Source organism: Hippocampus comes, unplaced genomic scaffold (assembly GCF_001891065.2).
Source record: "Hippocampus comes isolate QL1 unplaced genomic scaffold, H_comes_QL1_v1.1 scaffold68, whole genome shotgun sequence".
NCBI lineage: Eukaryota > Metazoa > Chordata > Actinopteri > Syngnathiformes > Syngnathidae > Hippocampus > Hippocampus comes.
In genome coordinates this window covers 521,585-534,106 of record NW_017805625.1, presented here as the reverse complement: position 1 = coordinate 534,106, position 12,522 = coordinate 521,585, and the positions used below count along the sequence as shown (strand labels likewise).

Below are 12,522 nucleotides of genomic sequence, written 5' to 3'. Positions count from 1 at the left end.
GTGGCAAGAGGGGAGGGGGCAGCCTCACGCGCACACGCACACACACACACACACACACACACACACACACACACACACACACACACACACACACACACACGGACGCACACGGACGCACACACGGACGCACACAAACACACTTTAATAACTATAGAACTCCAGAGTGTTGTCCACGTTTGAGACTACTTAAAAAACATTGGCCCTTTTTTCTCCATGTTGTGCACTTTTCCCCCATCGCACTCAAGCAGCATCCATTAAAACACTTCCTGTGGTTCCCCATCGTGCACCACTCTGCAACCGCCACTTGCTCAACCAAACCTCAACCTTTTACTCAAGGCGGGCTTAAACCCCCTCACATCGACGCACACATGCGCTAATGAAATTATCATCGTCAGGCATGTGCATATTGTAGTCTACAACATCTTCTAATCAGCTGCAGACAGGAAGTGAGACAGCAAGTTTGTCCAAAGGGGGGAAAGAAAAATAATTCTACTCTCAAATGGCTTCTTTCAATAAAAAGCCCACGTATGTACATACACACGCAGAGTTCTATGATTCGAAATCAACATGTTTCATGCTCCTTAAAACGACACTCAATACGAAACATGTGTAAAACAAAGTGTTGTAGTCAACGCATGACGTGTGACTCACCCATGCCGATCGCCATCCACAAGAAGTCGAACGAGGATGCCAGTGACGGCCACCAGGATGGGGTAGTGGTCCACGCTCTCCAGACCTCAAACACACAACAACAACATGAGTCACGAAAGCAACACGCGTGGCACAGCGGCTTACACGTGCATACCTGGCAATCGCAAGTTCACCACGCGGTCAAAGAGGTTCTTCTCGGCCGTCACCCGATTTAACACCTGATTCAGCAACTGCGGCACACCACAATCGCATGTCAACACCTCGCCCAAAATCCCATCACAGGGGGGGGGCGGCGGTGAACAGCGCGCCCACCTGAGCCAGGCGGCGCAGCAGCAGCTCAGCGGACGGACGCGACCAGTCCAGGAAGATCTCCGGGACCAGCGTGACCGTCATCTCCAGAACCCTCAGCAGGCTGACGGACAGGTCGAAGCAGGTGGCGCACACCTGCAACGCCACGACACACCGCTGAGCCCACCATCACTCAGTGGCCATTCATATTAGTACAGGATAGACAAGTGATTAAGTGATTGATTATTATGATACTGTAATAAAAAATATATTAATTTCTGTTATTAATTTACTGTTTTCACACCCTTTGTTTTTGGGTGATTGATTTTTACACCATAGGCTTGGTATGCAGCAATAGATAATCAAGTGAAGTTGAGAAAAATGCTGATTATGTCAAGATTACATCAGGCGGCGTGATGTCATGGCGAGAGACGTTATTTGGCATTACGGGTGGTGGCATGACGTTGGACTAGCTGTGTTTTGTGGTGTGCCGTTATCCACCTTGCTGTCGCGCAGCCTAAGATCATGTGGTCTAACCAGAGGTGGAGAATGAAAGTCCAGAAAGTCACTGTTTGGCTTCAGCCACTGTGCTTGTACTCAACCGGCAGAGAAACAAGCTCCGGAGATTGAGCTCGTTTAACTTGTCGCCTCATTTACCTCTCGGCTCGTTTACCTGCCATTTGTGTTGAAGAACTTGTGGCAAAAGCACTTCAAGCCAAACTGTGGCAGGGTTTTGACAACGTCAAGCAGCATAATTTTACGGCGTGCGCTGACCTTCAGCTGACGCGTGTCCACAAAGTTCCTCTCTGGACGTTCGGCTGCCTGCTGAATCTGCAACAAGGACAAGACGCGTAAAGAGCGGAAGACAGGCCAGGTCGAAGTCGGCCGTGTCTTTGCGTGACCGAGGTCGGGCAAGCGGGCGTTACCTCCTGAATCATGCCGATGAACTCGGAGAAGGCCCAGTTGAGCTGATTGAGGACACTGTTGAGGAAGGAGGCGGCCATGTCTTTGTCGGCGCTCAGGAGGCGGGCCATGTGTCTCTGGAGCAGCAGCGATGGACACGGCTCTGGAGACCAGGAGCAGCTCACGGGTCACATGATGGTAAATTGGGAGGAAACCGACACGGTTGCCGGCGAGACCAACTACCAGGGAAGCGCGGCAACTAATTTGAATGGCTGCTACATCCAACCAACCGAAGCTTCCACACATCCCCCGAAAGGATGATGACGATGGTGATGAGGGAGGAAGAGTTGGAAGCGGGACACAGGGGAAAACAAACACATTCACCCAAGACCAATACAAAGCAAAAAAAACAAAAAAAACAAAATTCTAACAGGATGGATGGAATTTGGAAAATAAACGAAAACAAAAGGAGGCTTTAAATTCTGAAATTTAGAAAAAAAAATCAGGTAAAAGGAAGGCTGGAAAAATAATTCTGGAAAACTCAAATAAATAAAATGAGAAGCTAACATTTTCCTGGAAAATTAATTTAAAATGGGATCAAATGAATTAAATAACTTTTTGTGGCTACGACATTAATTGTAAATGAATAAGAAAATAAATACAATGACATACAAAGATATTAAAGAAAACTTACTCTGGAAACTCGCAACGGTCAAATCCCCTTCATCGGCATGCAAAAAAACCCCCAAAAAAACAAAAACCAACGACAATGACAACAAAGTGTGAGCGTGCAGGACAGAAAGTGTGTCACAATGTGTCACAAAAAAGTCACATGACTAAATCAAAGATGGCCACTTCAATGCAAGCACTTGCTGCCAATCAAATTCACACCCGCCCACTCGCATGCTGTCAATCAAACTGGGAAACGCCTGCGCATGTGCACGCATGCCATCTGTTGCCTCGTCACCCTACTTCACGTGGTGGCTGACTGACGAGGCAACGGATGCATCGGAGGTATGACGCGCCAACTCATTGATGAAATGGGTAACCTACTCTGGAGGCTGGGCAGGTTGGCGTCCTCGGGTTTGGTCTTGAGGAGGTGCGGCAGGCGTGTGTACCTGTAGCCAAAACCGCAGCCCTGCAACACACGCACACACCAAACGTCACTTCAGATTTCACTTAAGTGCCAATATGATCCTGTCATGATCAACTGTGACCAACATAACACTTCCAAGGTCTTCCACAAGGTGGCAGAAGCCACAATCAAGCCCGAATGAGACATAATATGAGCAAGCTGAATTTGGAGCTGGATGCCGGAGCAAATTCAACTGCTAAGTCAAAGCAGCACACTCTGTGACATGATTTTTTTTCCTTTGGTTTCATCTGTGCGTCCTTGAATGAAGCTAGATTTTGAAAGCAACGGCGTGTGGACGGCGAACAAAGCGTGCGCCTCACCCGCCACAGCCGGACCAGGATCCAGTTGGTCTGCGCCCAGGGTCTCTGCTCGTAGGGGGCCAGCAGGTTCCTCATCATGGCCACACGTCTGAAAGCACAAGTGCACGCTAGCAAGATGGCCACCGGCGGCGTGCACGCGCGACTCACTGGTCCTCGGCGATCCTCTCCACTGCCCTGAGGGACTGCGGGTAGCAGACGTAGCTGGCCAGCGCCTGCATCAGTGCGTCTTTGATGTCTACGAGACAAAAGCGCCGCACGCCAATGACATCATTTGTTGGAGTGAGGGAGGTGTTTCAACAATTCATTTTATTCAGAGGTGCCTTTCAGGGCACCGTACAACCTAATTTAAAGAAGCAGTACAATAACAATAGCAGAACATGAATCATAAATGAAAATGATCAATCATAAAAATCAGATTCAACGGACTAAGCAGTCCAGCGTAGAATAAGTGTGTAGCAAGTCTAGTTTTAAAGAGTGTTAATGAGAATGTTGTAAGGAAAACAAAAAGTGCTTGACTGACCAGCGAGCGACCTGTCATTAATTTGTCTTTGTGCCCTAACATGGAGTGGCAAACTTCTGGGGAGTTATCCCATCTTTGGATCAAAGTTAGTTGAGATGGGCTTTCCCACAATTCATCGGAGAACAAACATCATAAATGGTGTGTGTGTGTGTGTGTGTGTGTGTGTGTGTGTGTGTGTGTGTGTGTGTTTGAGAGACCTGTTCCAACGATGCGTGGATCCGCAAAGTGTTTGGCAAGAATGGCTGCCAGCTGAGTCAACGTTTCTTCATAGCCTGCGGGGACGACAAAGTCAGATTGGCAGGTTGGGTCGATCCTAACCTGAGAGGGAGGGAGCGTGCGTGGTGCGTTGGCACCACTGACACATCTGTGATGGATGCACAATGCCGTAGCGAGAAGGGAAGCCACTGGTAGCCATCTTGCATTGCCGCCCGTATAGCGCACCTCACTTGGATTCACGATTACTCTGCAGTGTTTTCACATTAGTTTCTGTCTCTGCAGCACAAATGCCACAGTGTGTGGCATACGGTTGTATCCAAGAAGTCTGGGAGAAGCGCTACGTGCACATTTCGTCGGTAAGAATGCAATTACAAATTTTATCTTCTGAGGTACAGATCTGAGTGCTACTCAAAGATTGGTCTGCATCGCGTTGTCAGAACCATCAATAATGAAATGAAAGCGAAGCCCATCGAGTAAAAAATTGCTGCAAAATGTAAACCAACCTCTGTAAGTCACGATTCACCATACTGAGATCATCTACTCTGAAACGTTGATGCAGAAAGTTGGTTCTTCGCAAGGCTCTCATGACTCCACACAGGGATGCCTGCGTAAAACACGAACTGATAACAGTGTTTTCAGCCAAATCCCAATGCAAGTTGTCAGTAACAGTGGCAACGCAAGATGGCTGGCCTCTGGCTTCAGCCGGCAAAGGCTACTTCAGTGGGAGTGCATCATATAGTCTGTACGTCCGAGGGTGGCGCGCACTCACCTGGCAGCTGGTCCATGCTGCTGGCGGGACTGAAGTAGTTCTTGAGCGCGTTGTAGGCGTACATGGCCACGTTGAGGTAGAACTCGGGCATGAAGGCGAACAGCGAGCCCGTGCGATCGGCGCGCTCGATGGTGCCGATGCACACGCGCACCAGCCAGTACACGTCCAACATCTTCTCCTGCGCGAACAACAGCGGTGAGGCATGCCTCGTGCGCACACGCACACTTGCGGACCCACCTTGGAGTATATGGTGGCGTTGATCCAGGCCAGCCTCCTGCTGAGATGATTCAACTTCTCGGCAAAGACCTTCTGACTCTTGTGAAGTTCCTCCAAGATGTCCGATCTCTACGGCGGAAAGCCAAAGCCAAAATGGATTAGAAGGCCGCCAAAGACAAACGCAGTGCAACACCAGCGGAAGCGGCGTCCCACTTACTCTCGGCGGGCATCGGGCGATCTTCTCGTCCGTGTCTTTGAGGGCCGCTGCATACTCGTGGACGTCATCGGCCACCACCACCATCTATGCAAACGACACAAGTGACCGTCAATCAGGCGCCACGCATCCTCACAAACAACGGACCAGTCGCCTGTTGATCACGCTCCACATCTACACAAACAATAGACTGGTCGCCTGCGTGTCAAACAATCATCGACATTTTGACTGATTTTCTGACGAGTGTCATGAACCAGACCCATGTCAATTTGTGTCAATTTTCTGCACTCTCCATTTGAAATCATAACCTATTTTAAAAGGATGGAAAATAAAAAAAAATTATTCGATTCGTGGAGGAGAAAAAAAAAAATCGACACACAAATCAATGAATTGATGAGAATACAAAATGGTGATGCTGATGATGAAGCTGCTGACAGTGGCCACACCTTTCCCAGCTGCTGATGTACGCTGAGGTTGTACATCATGACGATCCCGTCGGTGATTTCCAGCAGCGATTTGTCGGCCACGGGCTGATGCGATTGGTCGACGGGTCGCCCAAGCAACAGGCCGTCGTTGCCGTGGCTACCTTCGACTTGAGAGGGAAAAAGAAAACAACACAACACACACAAAGATCACAGCGTTGACAGGAAGGATGACAACGCGATGGCCGCGTTTGCATCTTTTTGCACATTTTCCTGTGGCCAAAGCTAAGCCACCTATTGGCTGCTAGCGGTGCATTTCGATGACATTTTTTCTGTAACGGGACAAGAAGATAGGAAGGGTCAGGGAAGTAGTCCTCGCCCTTGATGACTTACTGTCCTCTTCGGTGCGCTGCTCCATGGCGAGGGCGCGTACTTTGACCTTCTCGGGCTGGCCGAGGGGTCGCCTGGGGGTCATGAGGCTGACGGCGGCGGTGCTGAGGAAGCGGTTGGCGCGGCCCAGGGTGGGTGAGCTCAACCAGCCAGGCCGAGCCGGGGCGCCGCCGGCCGACGCCCCCGCCGGCCTCTGAGGACGACATTAAAAAAACAACCGATGGCTCAGTTGAGGGGGAGGGAAGAACCAAATAAAGCCCACATCCCCACATGAATAAAGCTGTTGTTTTTTTCCATTTGTTTATCAAAGCCATATTATTATAGGAAAAAGTGAGAGTGCTGCCTCAAGATAGAGCTGAATTTAATCAAGCCAAGACGAACCTGCGCCGCGCCGCTCTCGTCGTCTTCGTCCAGGTCGTCCATGGACGTCGCTTGGATCTCGGCGGGGTCGATTATGATGTTGGCCTTACTCGCCAGGTCGTCTGTGGGAGCACAAGGTCGCCATCGACTTCAACGTTAGCAGCAGTCACGCATCATGCTGTCAATCGGCTCAATCATCGACGCTCGTGAGGGAACGAGACAAAAATCAACGAGGGACCATTGATCAATCAATCAATCAAGTAATAAATGGACATGTAAATAGACGTAATGTAGTCGTAATAAAGGCTAAACGGCTGCAGAAAATTGGTGAAGGGACGGACACTGCAGAATAGCTTCATAAAAATGAGGAAAGCACCAAGGTACCGTGAATTACTGCGCGAGTTTCATTTCATGACCAAGCGTTTAACTCAATATACAGTAGTCGAATATCAAATGAATATTCCCTACAGAAAAGAAAGAAAGCAGGAAGACCAGCCCAAAGGCCAAAAAGTCACACATTGTCATTTTTACAACATGCGCCGCGTTCAATCTGCTTTCTGCGACACAAAGCAATGGCGCCTTCTCGCTGATCCGGAGGAGGCTTCCAATACGGTTCCGCGCTTTTCCTTATTGGCCGAGCTGGAACTTACCCAGAGGCTTTTTGAACTGGTTGCCAGCCAATCGCAGGGCAGGTGAGACAAACAAGAATTTGTTCCTAATTTGTGTGCTTTCATATTTTTCATGCACGATTGGTCTTTACAAAGTCGTCTTCCATTTTGCAGTTGTTTTATTTGTTTGATGTGACTTTTTGCTGCTGACTGAGTGGACTGACCTTTGAGCGTCTTCTTGAGGTGTGACAGCAGCCCGCCCAGCCGCTGCAGGTCAAAGTAGTCCACCTTCCCGTTGTAGAAGAGCTGCGGCGGCACAAACGCCGCTGCAGACAAGTCGACCGGGAGACACAGGGGCGCCACGGCGGCACGCACCGCAGAGGACGAGACGAAGAAGAAATGAGAGGAATGTCAGAGCACGGAATGAGGACTGACACGGATTGACAATCATCAGCAGGTGGTGCACTTTTATCCACTTGGGGTCACCGGCTCCACTTCGAACACTCTTGTATCTGTGAATCTGAATGTGATTGGCTTTAAGAGGCGGGGCCTGGTTTGGGGAGGGATGTGGGTGTCAGCGAATGAAAAGAATGCATCCAGTTAATTTACTGCCTGACATAAACAAAATGTGGACGGAGAAGCAATCTTTTGTCACCAGGCAAGACTGCAGCCATTTCAAGATGGCGTCAGTGGACGCGACTGACAGGCGAGTGGACGCACGGCAGCGGCAGGCTTTCATACCGTCACTGCTGACGCTGCCCGGACTCTTCTTGCAGCTTTCATCCCAGCAGGCGCGCACGGCCGTGATCAGGCGGTGCAGGAAGCACAGCATGTACTCGGGGGGGCACAGGGCAGTGGGTGTCTACAGTACATGCGCGCACACACACACACACACAAAACAAAAGTCATCCATTTTGGAATGAGGCTGTGAAAGTGAAAGGCTGTGACTCATTGCTGTCTGTTGTGGTGTTAAAAGTTGGAAGTGCTCGCTCTCACCCCTCGGTTGCTGGCGTTCTCTTGCAGGAATTTGCGGAACTTGTTGAGGAAAATGTACCGGGACGCTTCACCCTAAGCAAAGTCAAAACGGCACCAAAAACTCAGCAAATGATGCAAGCAAGTTCCGTCAAGTCCAAATGATCAACATCTCCACTTTGCCATTCATTGATGTTATTCATTCGTGAGTGAGTAATTTGCTTGTTATATTTTTACAATTTTTCCAAGCTCCCGAGTGACTTCATAATTTTTTTTTAAAGCATCTACGGATCGTACACACTGACCAACAAAATCGCTTTTACAGTGACACTTAACCAGATTTTTTTCTTGATCCAAAAATCGAAACATAATATTAAAATGTGAACAAACGGTGATCGCAACATTTTTAATTAAATTCTTGGAAATCGCCACTCAGTGTACTGAAAGCAAACACGTGCTGCAATCTGAACATTTTGTATGATGTCAAGACAATTCTTGTTACAAACAATAAAAATCCATGCACGTACTGTGCTCTTGTCTTTGTTGTTGAGCAGCAGCCGGAGGATCTGCACCTGCAACTCCTCCACCACTAGAGGGAGACAAAAGCAATTTTTAAGCGATCACACGAGGCAGTTGCCAGGTGTACAGGCAGATCCGTTTGTTGACTTTCCTACACGACAATGACAGAATAACTAAGTTGACCACTCGCTGATCACGTCATGGTTTCGGTTCGAGGAGGAGGCAGAGCTACTTTGCACAAACAGGTGAACGAGTGCGCTCATCCACATGAGTCACTCAACTTAATTGATTTCTGTTGTCTTCTACATCGCAGAGACTAATTGAGTTTGCAGAGGGCGAGACCTGCTGGAGACTTAGAAAGAGGAACGTGCGCTGATGTACAATCAAGGGAGGGGAAGGCAGTGCTGACGTAACCTATATTGAGGATGAATCATAGATATTTTTTTTTTTTAATCTTTGTGTATCTTCCAAATGACCCATGGACTGGTACTGGGTTGTTCACTGTTGACTGGTTTGGGACCACTGCAATGGGTCATGTGACTGAGATCATGCTAATGATCAAAACACCCTTCACTCAGATGTACGAAAAACAAAATCTTTTACAAATTGACAAGTCGCGGCGACGTGGACGTCCGGGGCGATTGGCTGCCGCGAGACATCGCCCTCGTGAGAATGCAGAGCAGTATTTTGTCACGATATTCTAATGGTGTCTTGTATGAATAACTGACCAAATGAGTATTTGACCTGGTTGAAGTTGCAACACACCCAGGAAGGAACGGCTTCCGTTGAGTTTGGCACAAAGTATTTTGCAGCATTGTGCAGTTTTGGACACATTTCACGGACAGTTTCAAGCAAGCTTTTGCACACTCTTCCAATTCACTTCAACGTGTTTGTGAGAAAGGGCGTGTCCCACCTTCGATTCTTTTTTTCAGCCGCTGACATCCTCGCTCGTAAGCTCGCCGCCGCAGACGCTCATCCGAACTCTCGTCTTTGGGCTCACGCTCATCTTTTCCCTAACGGGGAAGAGGACAATCGCGCTCAGGCGTGCATACGGGAGTGGGGTGGTGGGCGAGTGACATGGCGGGGATACACCCACCTCCTTGTCAAAATGCGTGGGCCACCAGGTGGTGGGGATCAGCTCCTCAAGCCCCGCCTCCTTCACCCGCAGCGGGGTCTTGATGTAGAAGAACACCACCGAGCGCAACACGTCAAACGTGCCCTCACGTTAAAGAACACGCACCAACTCCGTGTCTGAGCACGTGTGCCTGAGACAGGCGCCACCATGTGGACACGCAAGGATATAAGACGTTGTTGAGCAAGTACTTCCTGGACTTCTCGTGGCGCAGGATGGCCGTCGTCAGACGAAGGTAGTGGATCTGAAAGGACGTGCGCAAAGTTCAACAACACACAGGGGCACACGAACACACATGAAGCAGACATACTAGACACACGCGGGACGCTGGGTACCTGGAATCCGAGGTCGGGGATGATCGGGGAGAAGCGGTAGGCCCTCAGCAGCGACATCATCAACTGCTTCAGACACTCATTCACCTCGTAGTCCTGCGGGTGAGCGATGAGGTCACGTCGTGCCCGCGTGCGTTGCGTGCGCGAGCGTTTACCTCCATGAGGAGCCAGAAGAGGTCGAGCAGCTGCTGGATGAGCGGATGCTCGTCCACGGAACCGCCGCCCTCCAGGATCCCCAGCAGGAAGTTCATCAGCACGTCCTCCACCAGGTACACTTTACACTACGCACGCGATGCGTTCACTAACACGTGCAGACAAAACAAGTGAAAAGGGAAAGAAAAGACGCACTCGCTCACCATCAGAGGAGCAAAGTGGTTGAAGATGTGCGCCAGTGTGATCAGGACAGTCGCCTCGCCATCAAGTCTCCACACCGAACAATCCGTGTCCACCACCCGCTCCTCCTGCACGACACATGCACGCACAAGCAAACAAAAACAGAATCACGAGAACGCACACAGACGCAGACTCATGAGTTGCTCTCTGGTGTCTAAGCCCGTTGCTGTGTTGTTCTTGTTTTTGCATGTGCACGCGGTAAACGACCTGCACGTCGATGCGCGTGGACAGGACATTCTTCACGAAGCCCAGCAGCTTGTGAGCCTTGAGTAGGTCGGCGGCAGGCGGATCCTGCAGAGGCAGGTAGCCCTCGCACGGGTACGTGAGCGTGTCAAGGACATAGCCAGTGGCACGGCCAGACAAAGGAGACAAAAGGCGGCGGCGGCGGAAGGATATCTGAGTGGCCGGCTGCCAAAATTGAAGGCCACCGACTCCTTGAAGGACAGGCTGATGGCGGGGAAGTAGGCCACGCCGGGTCCCGTCTTGATGTCGCCAAACGCCGTACCGAGCGATTGGCCGTTCCTGGGTACACGGCAGTCGTAATAATGCAACTTTGACCACAAAATCCTCAAAAGTGTTTGGGGAAAAGCACATTTGGTTCTTTAGGATCACAAGAATATGTGTCTGCAATTTTTATTGGAAAAAAAAAACTTTTACATCCCTATTGTGTGGTACTGCGCAATTGTTGTTGAGTTTATTTTATCACTGAACAATGGCAAATAATAACTGGTTAATAAACAGTAATCCGTTTTGTAATACCTTTTCATGCAAAAATTTTGTCGGATTATTGACTGGAATCTCTTAAAACAAGGGGATAATGACAGACATGAAGATCGCGTGCGACTTACAAGCAGAAGGCGATGGTGGCATCGTCCAGGTCGATCAGACAGCTGACGATGTCGCCCGCTGCCCACGACTGCCAGCGCACGAACAAAAACGCAGCGTCAACGTCGTCGCATCAACGTCGTTATCGGGTCGGCAGCCGTTTGCTCACCTTGCCGTAATTGGTGGTGACCACGTTCCACTTGCGCACTCGGTTCCCATCGTAGGCATACGAGTCAGGCGTGTCGCCGACGCCCTCCTGGCGGGAGGTGACGGTCGTTAGTGAGCGCCCGTCACAGATCGGCGGGGGCGCCGGCGAGCGCTCACCTCTTGGTTGAAGCGGCAGTTGAGCGTGCACCAGCCGATCTGCATCAGACCTTGCGACGAGATCAGCACCTCGTACGCCCACTTGCCTGCATGCCAAGGTCAAAGGTCAAAAGCAAGCCGTGCCATAAAAATGTGGCTTACTTTTGCTCATCAAAACGTGCTTTTTTTGATCACTGAGTCACACAAATGCAACTTTTGATCTTTCTAGCACAAACAAGTCTGCCTAAAAACAATTTTGGTTGACAAAAAAATAAGTAATATAATATTCAAATTAAGTTTTGGTGACAAATTTCTATATTTCCAAATCTTTAGTTATTGCTGAGCGAAGGCAAGCAAAGTTTTCTGCATCCGAGCAGGCGGTGCACCCGGCCCGTGCTCACCTTTGTAAACGCAGGTGGTGGCCCGGATGGAGCTGAAGTTGCTGTGGCCAATCACCTGAAGGGGGCGCGGCAAGCAAAAAGGCCTGGTCAAGGCGGCCAACTATGGAACTTGTGAGAAGGAAAGGCGCCCTACCCCCAGCAGGTCGTCGTCCACAAAGAGGAGGCCCTCGAAGCCGCCGGTGTGGTCCAGGACCACCGGCTGAGGACCCAGACGACCTTCGACCTCACGGTCTGCGGGAAAAGGCGCCGAACGTTGGATTTTTTATGGGGGGATGCCAAAGAGCGTGATGTGCAGACATACCCGCGCTGTCGTCAGCGGTTTCGCCTTCACACAGCAACATTTCCAGGTGAGCGTCCAGATCCTGGAAGGCCAACGGCTTCCTGAACAGCAGGGGGAGCCGGCGAGTAGGCCCGTCAGCGTGGTCGACCCACCAAGGGGAAGAAGACCAACAACCATCGTGAGCAACTTTATTGACATATTACATTTTGAGAGGCCTGCAAAGCCTTTAAGCGCACTTGTGCACGCCAACATGCCAAGCAGGGCTCCCTCTTCAACACACACAAGCGCTGCATATGTGTGTGTGTGTGTGTGTGTGTGTGTGTGTGTGTGTGTGTGTGTGTGTGTGTGTGTGT

General features: G+C 50.1%; 2 protein-coding genes across 2 annotated transcripts in view; one reads left to right on the top strand and one right to left on the bottom strand.

Annotated features, from left to right (window-relative positions):
• The window catches only part of amigo3 (adhesion molecule with Ig-like domain 3), a 17,076-nt gene extending 6,307 nt beyond the window's left edge, over positions 1–10,769 (top strand). The window contains exon 3 of the transcript XR_002169547.1: positions 10,736–10,769. The gene's annotated coding sequence lies outside the window, so the exon portion shown is untranslated. The remainder of the gene's footprint in view (positions 1–10,735) is intronic.
• Positions 1–12,522, bottom strand: part of rnf123 (ring finger protein 123) — a 24,439-nt gene that overhangs the window by 8,559 nt on the left and 3,358 nt on the right. The window contains exons 4-36 of the mRNA XM_019880685.1: positions 12,191–12,270; positions 12,023–12,120; positions 11,890–11,944; positions 11,510–11,595; positions 11,355–11,441; positions 11,209–11,276; positions 10,757–10,882; positions 10,568–10,682; positions 10,324–10,428; positions 10,123–10,248; positions 9,971–10,063; positions 9,806–9,879; positions 9,600–9,717; positions 9,417–9,516; positions 8,512–8,573; positions 8,009–8,080; positions 7,754–7,874; positions 7,237–7,338; positions 6,426–6,526; positions 6,048–6,237; positions 5,679–5,824; positions 5,236–5,319; positions 5,040–5,147; positions 4,803–4,980; positions 4,015–4,089; positions 3,445–3,532; positions 3,298–3,385; positions 2,896–2,980; positions 1,866–2,005; positions 1,714–1,770; positions 964–1,095; positions 806–881; positions 652–736 (exon numbers count right to left, since the gene is read on the bottom strand). Of these exons, the coding sequence (XP_019736244.1) occupies positions 652–736; positions 806–881; positions 964–1,095; positions 1,714–1,770; positions 1,866–2,005; positions 2,896–2,980; positions 3,298–3,385; positions 3,445–3,532; positions 4,015–4,089; positions 4,803–4,980; positions 5,040–5,147; positions 5,236–5,319; positions 5,679–5,824; positions 6,048–6,237; positions 6,426–6,526; positions 7,237–7,338; positions 7,754–7,874; positions 8,009–8,080; positions 8,512–8,573; positions 9,417–9,516; positions 9,600–9,717; positions 9,806–9,879; positions 9,971–10,063; positions 10,123–10,248; positions 10,324–10,428; positions 10,568–10,682; positions 10,757–10,882; positions 11,209–11,276; positions 11,355–11,441; positions 11,510–11,595; positions 11,890–11,944; positions 12,023–12,120; positions 12,191–12,270 (3,321 nt within the window). The remainder of the gene's footprint in view (positions 1–651; positions 737–805; positions 882–963; positions 1,096–1,713; positions 1,771–1,865; positions 2,006–2,895; positions 2,981–3,297; positions 3,386–3,444; positions 3,533–4,014; positions 4,090–4,802; positions 4,981–5,039; positions 5,148–5,235; positions 5,320–5,678; positions 5,825–6,047; positions 6,238–6,425; positions 6,527–7,236; positions 7,339–7,753; positions 7,875–8,008; positions 8,081–8,511; positions 8,574–9,416; positions 9,517–9,599; positions 9,718–9,805; positions 9,880–9,970; positions 10,064–10,122; positions 10,249–10,323; positions 10,429–10,567; positions 10,683–10,756; positions 10,883–11,208; positions 11,277–11,354; positions 11,442–11,509; positions 11,596–11,889; positions 11,945–12,022; positions 12,121–12,190; positions 12,271–12,522) is intronic.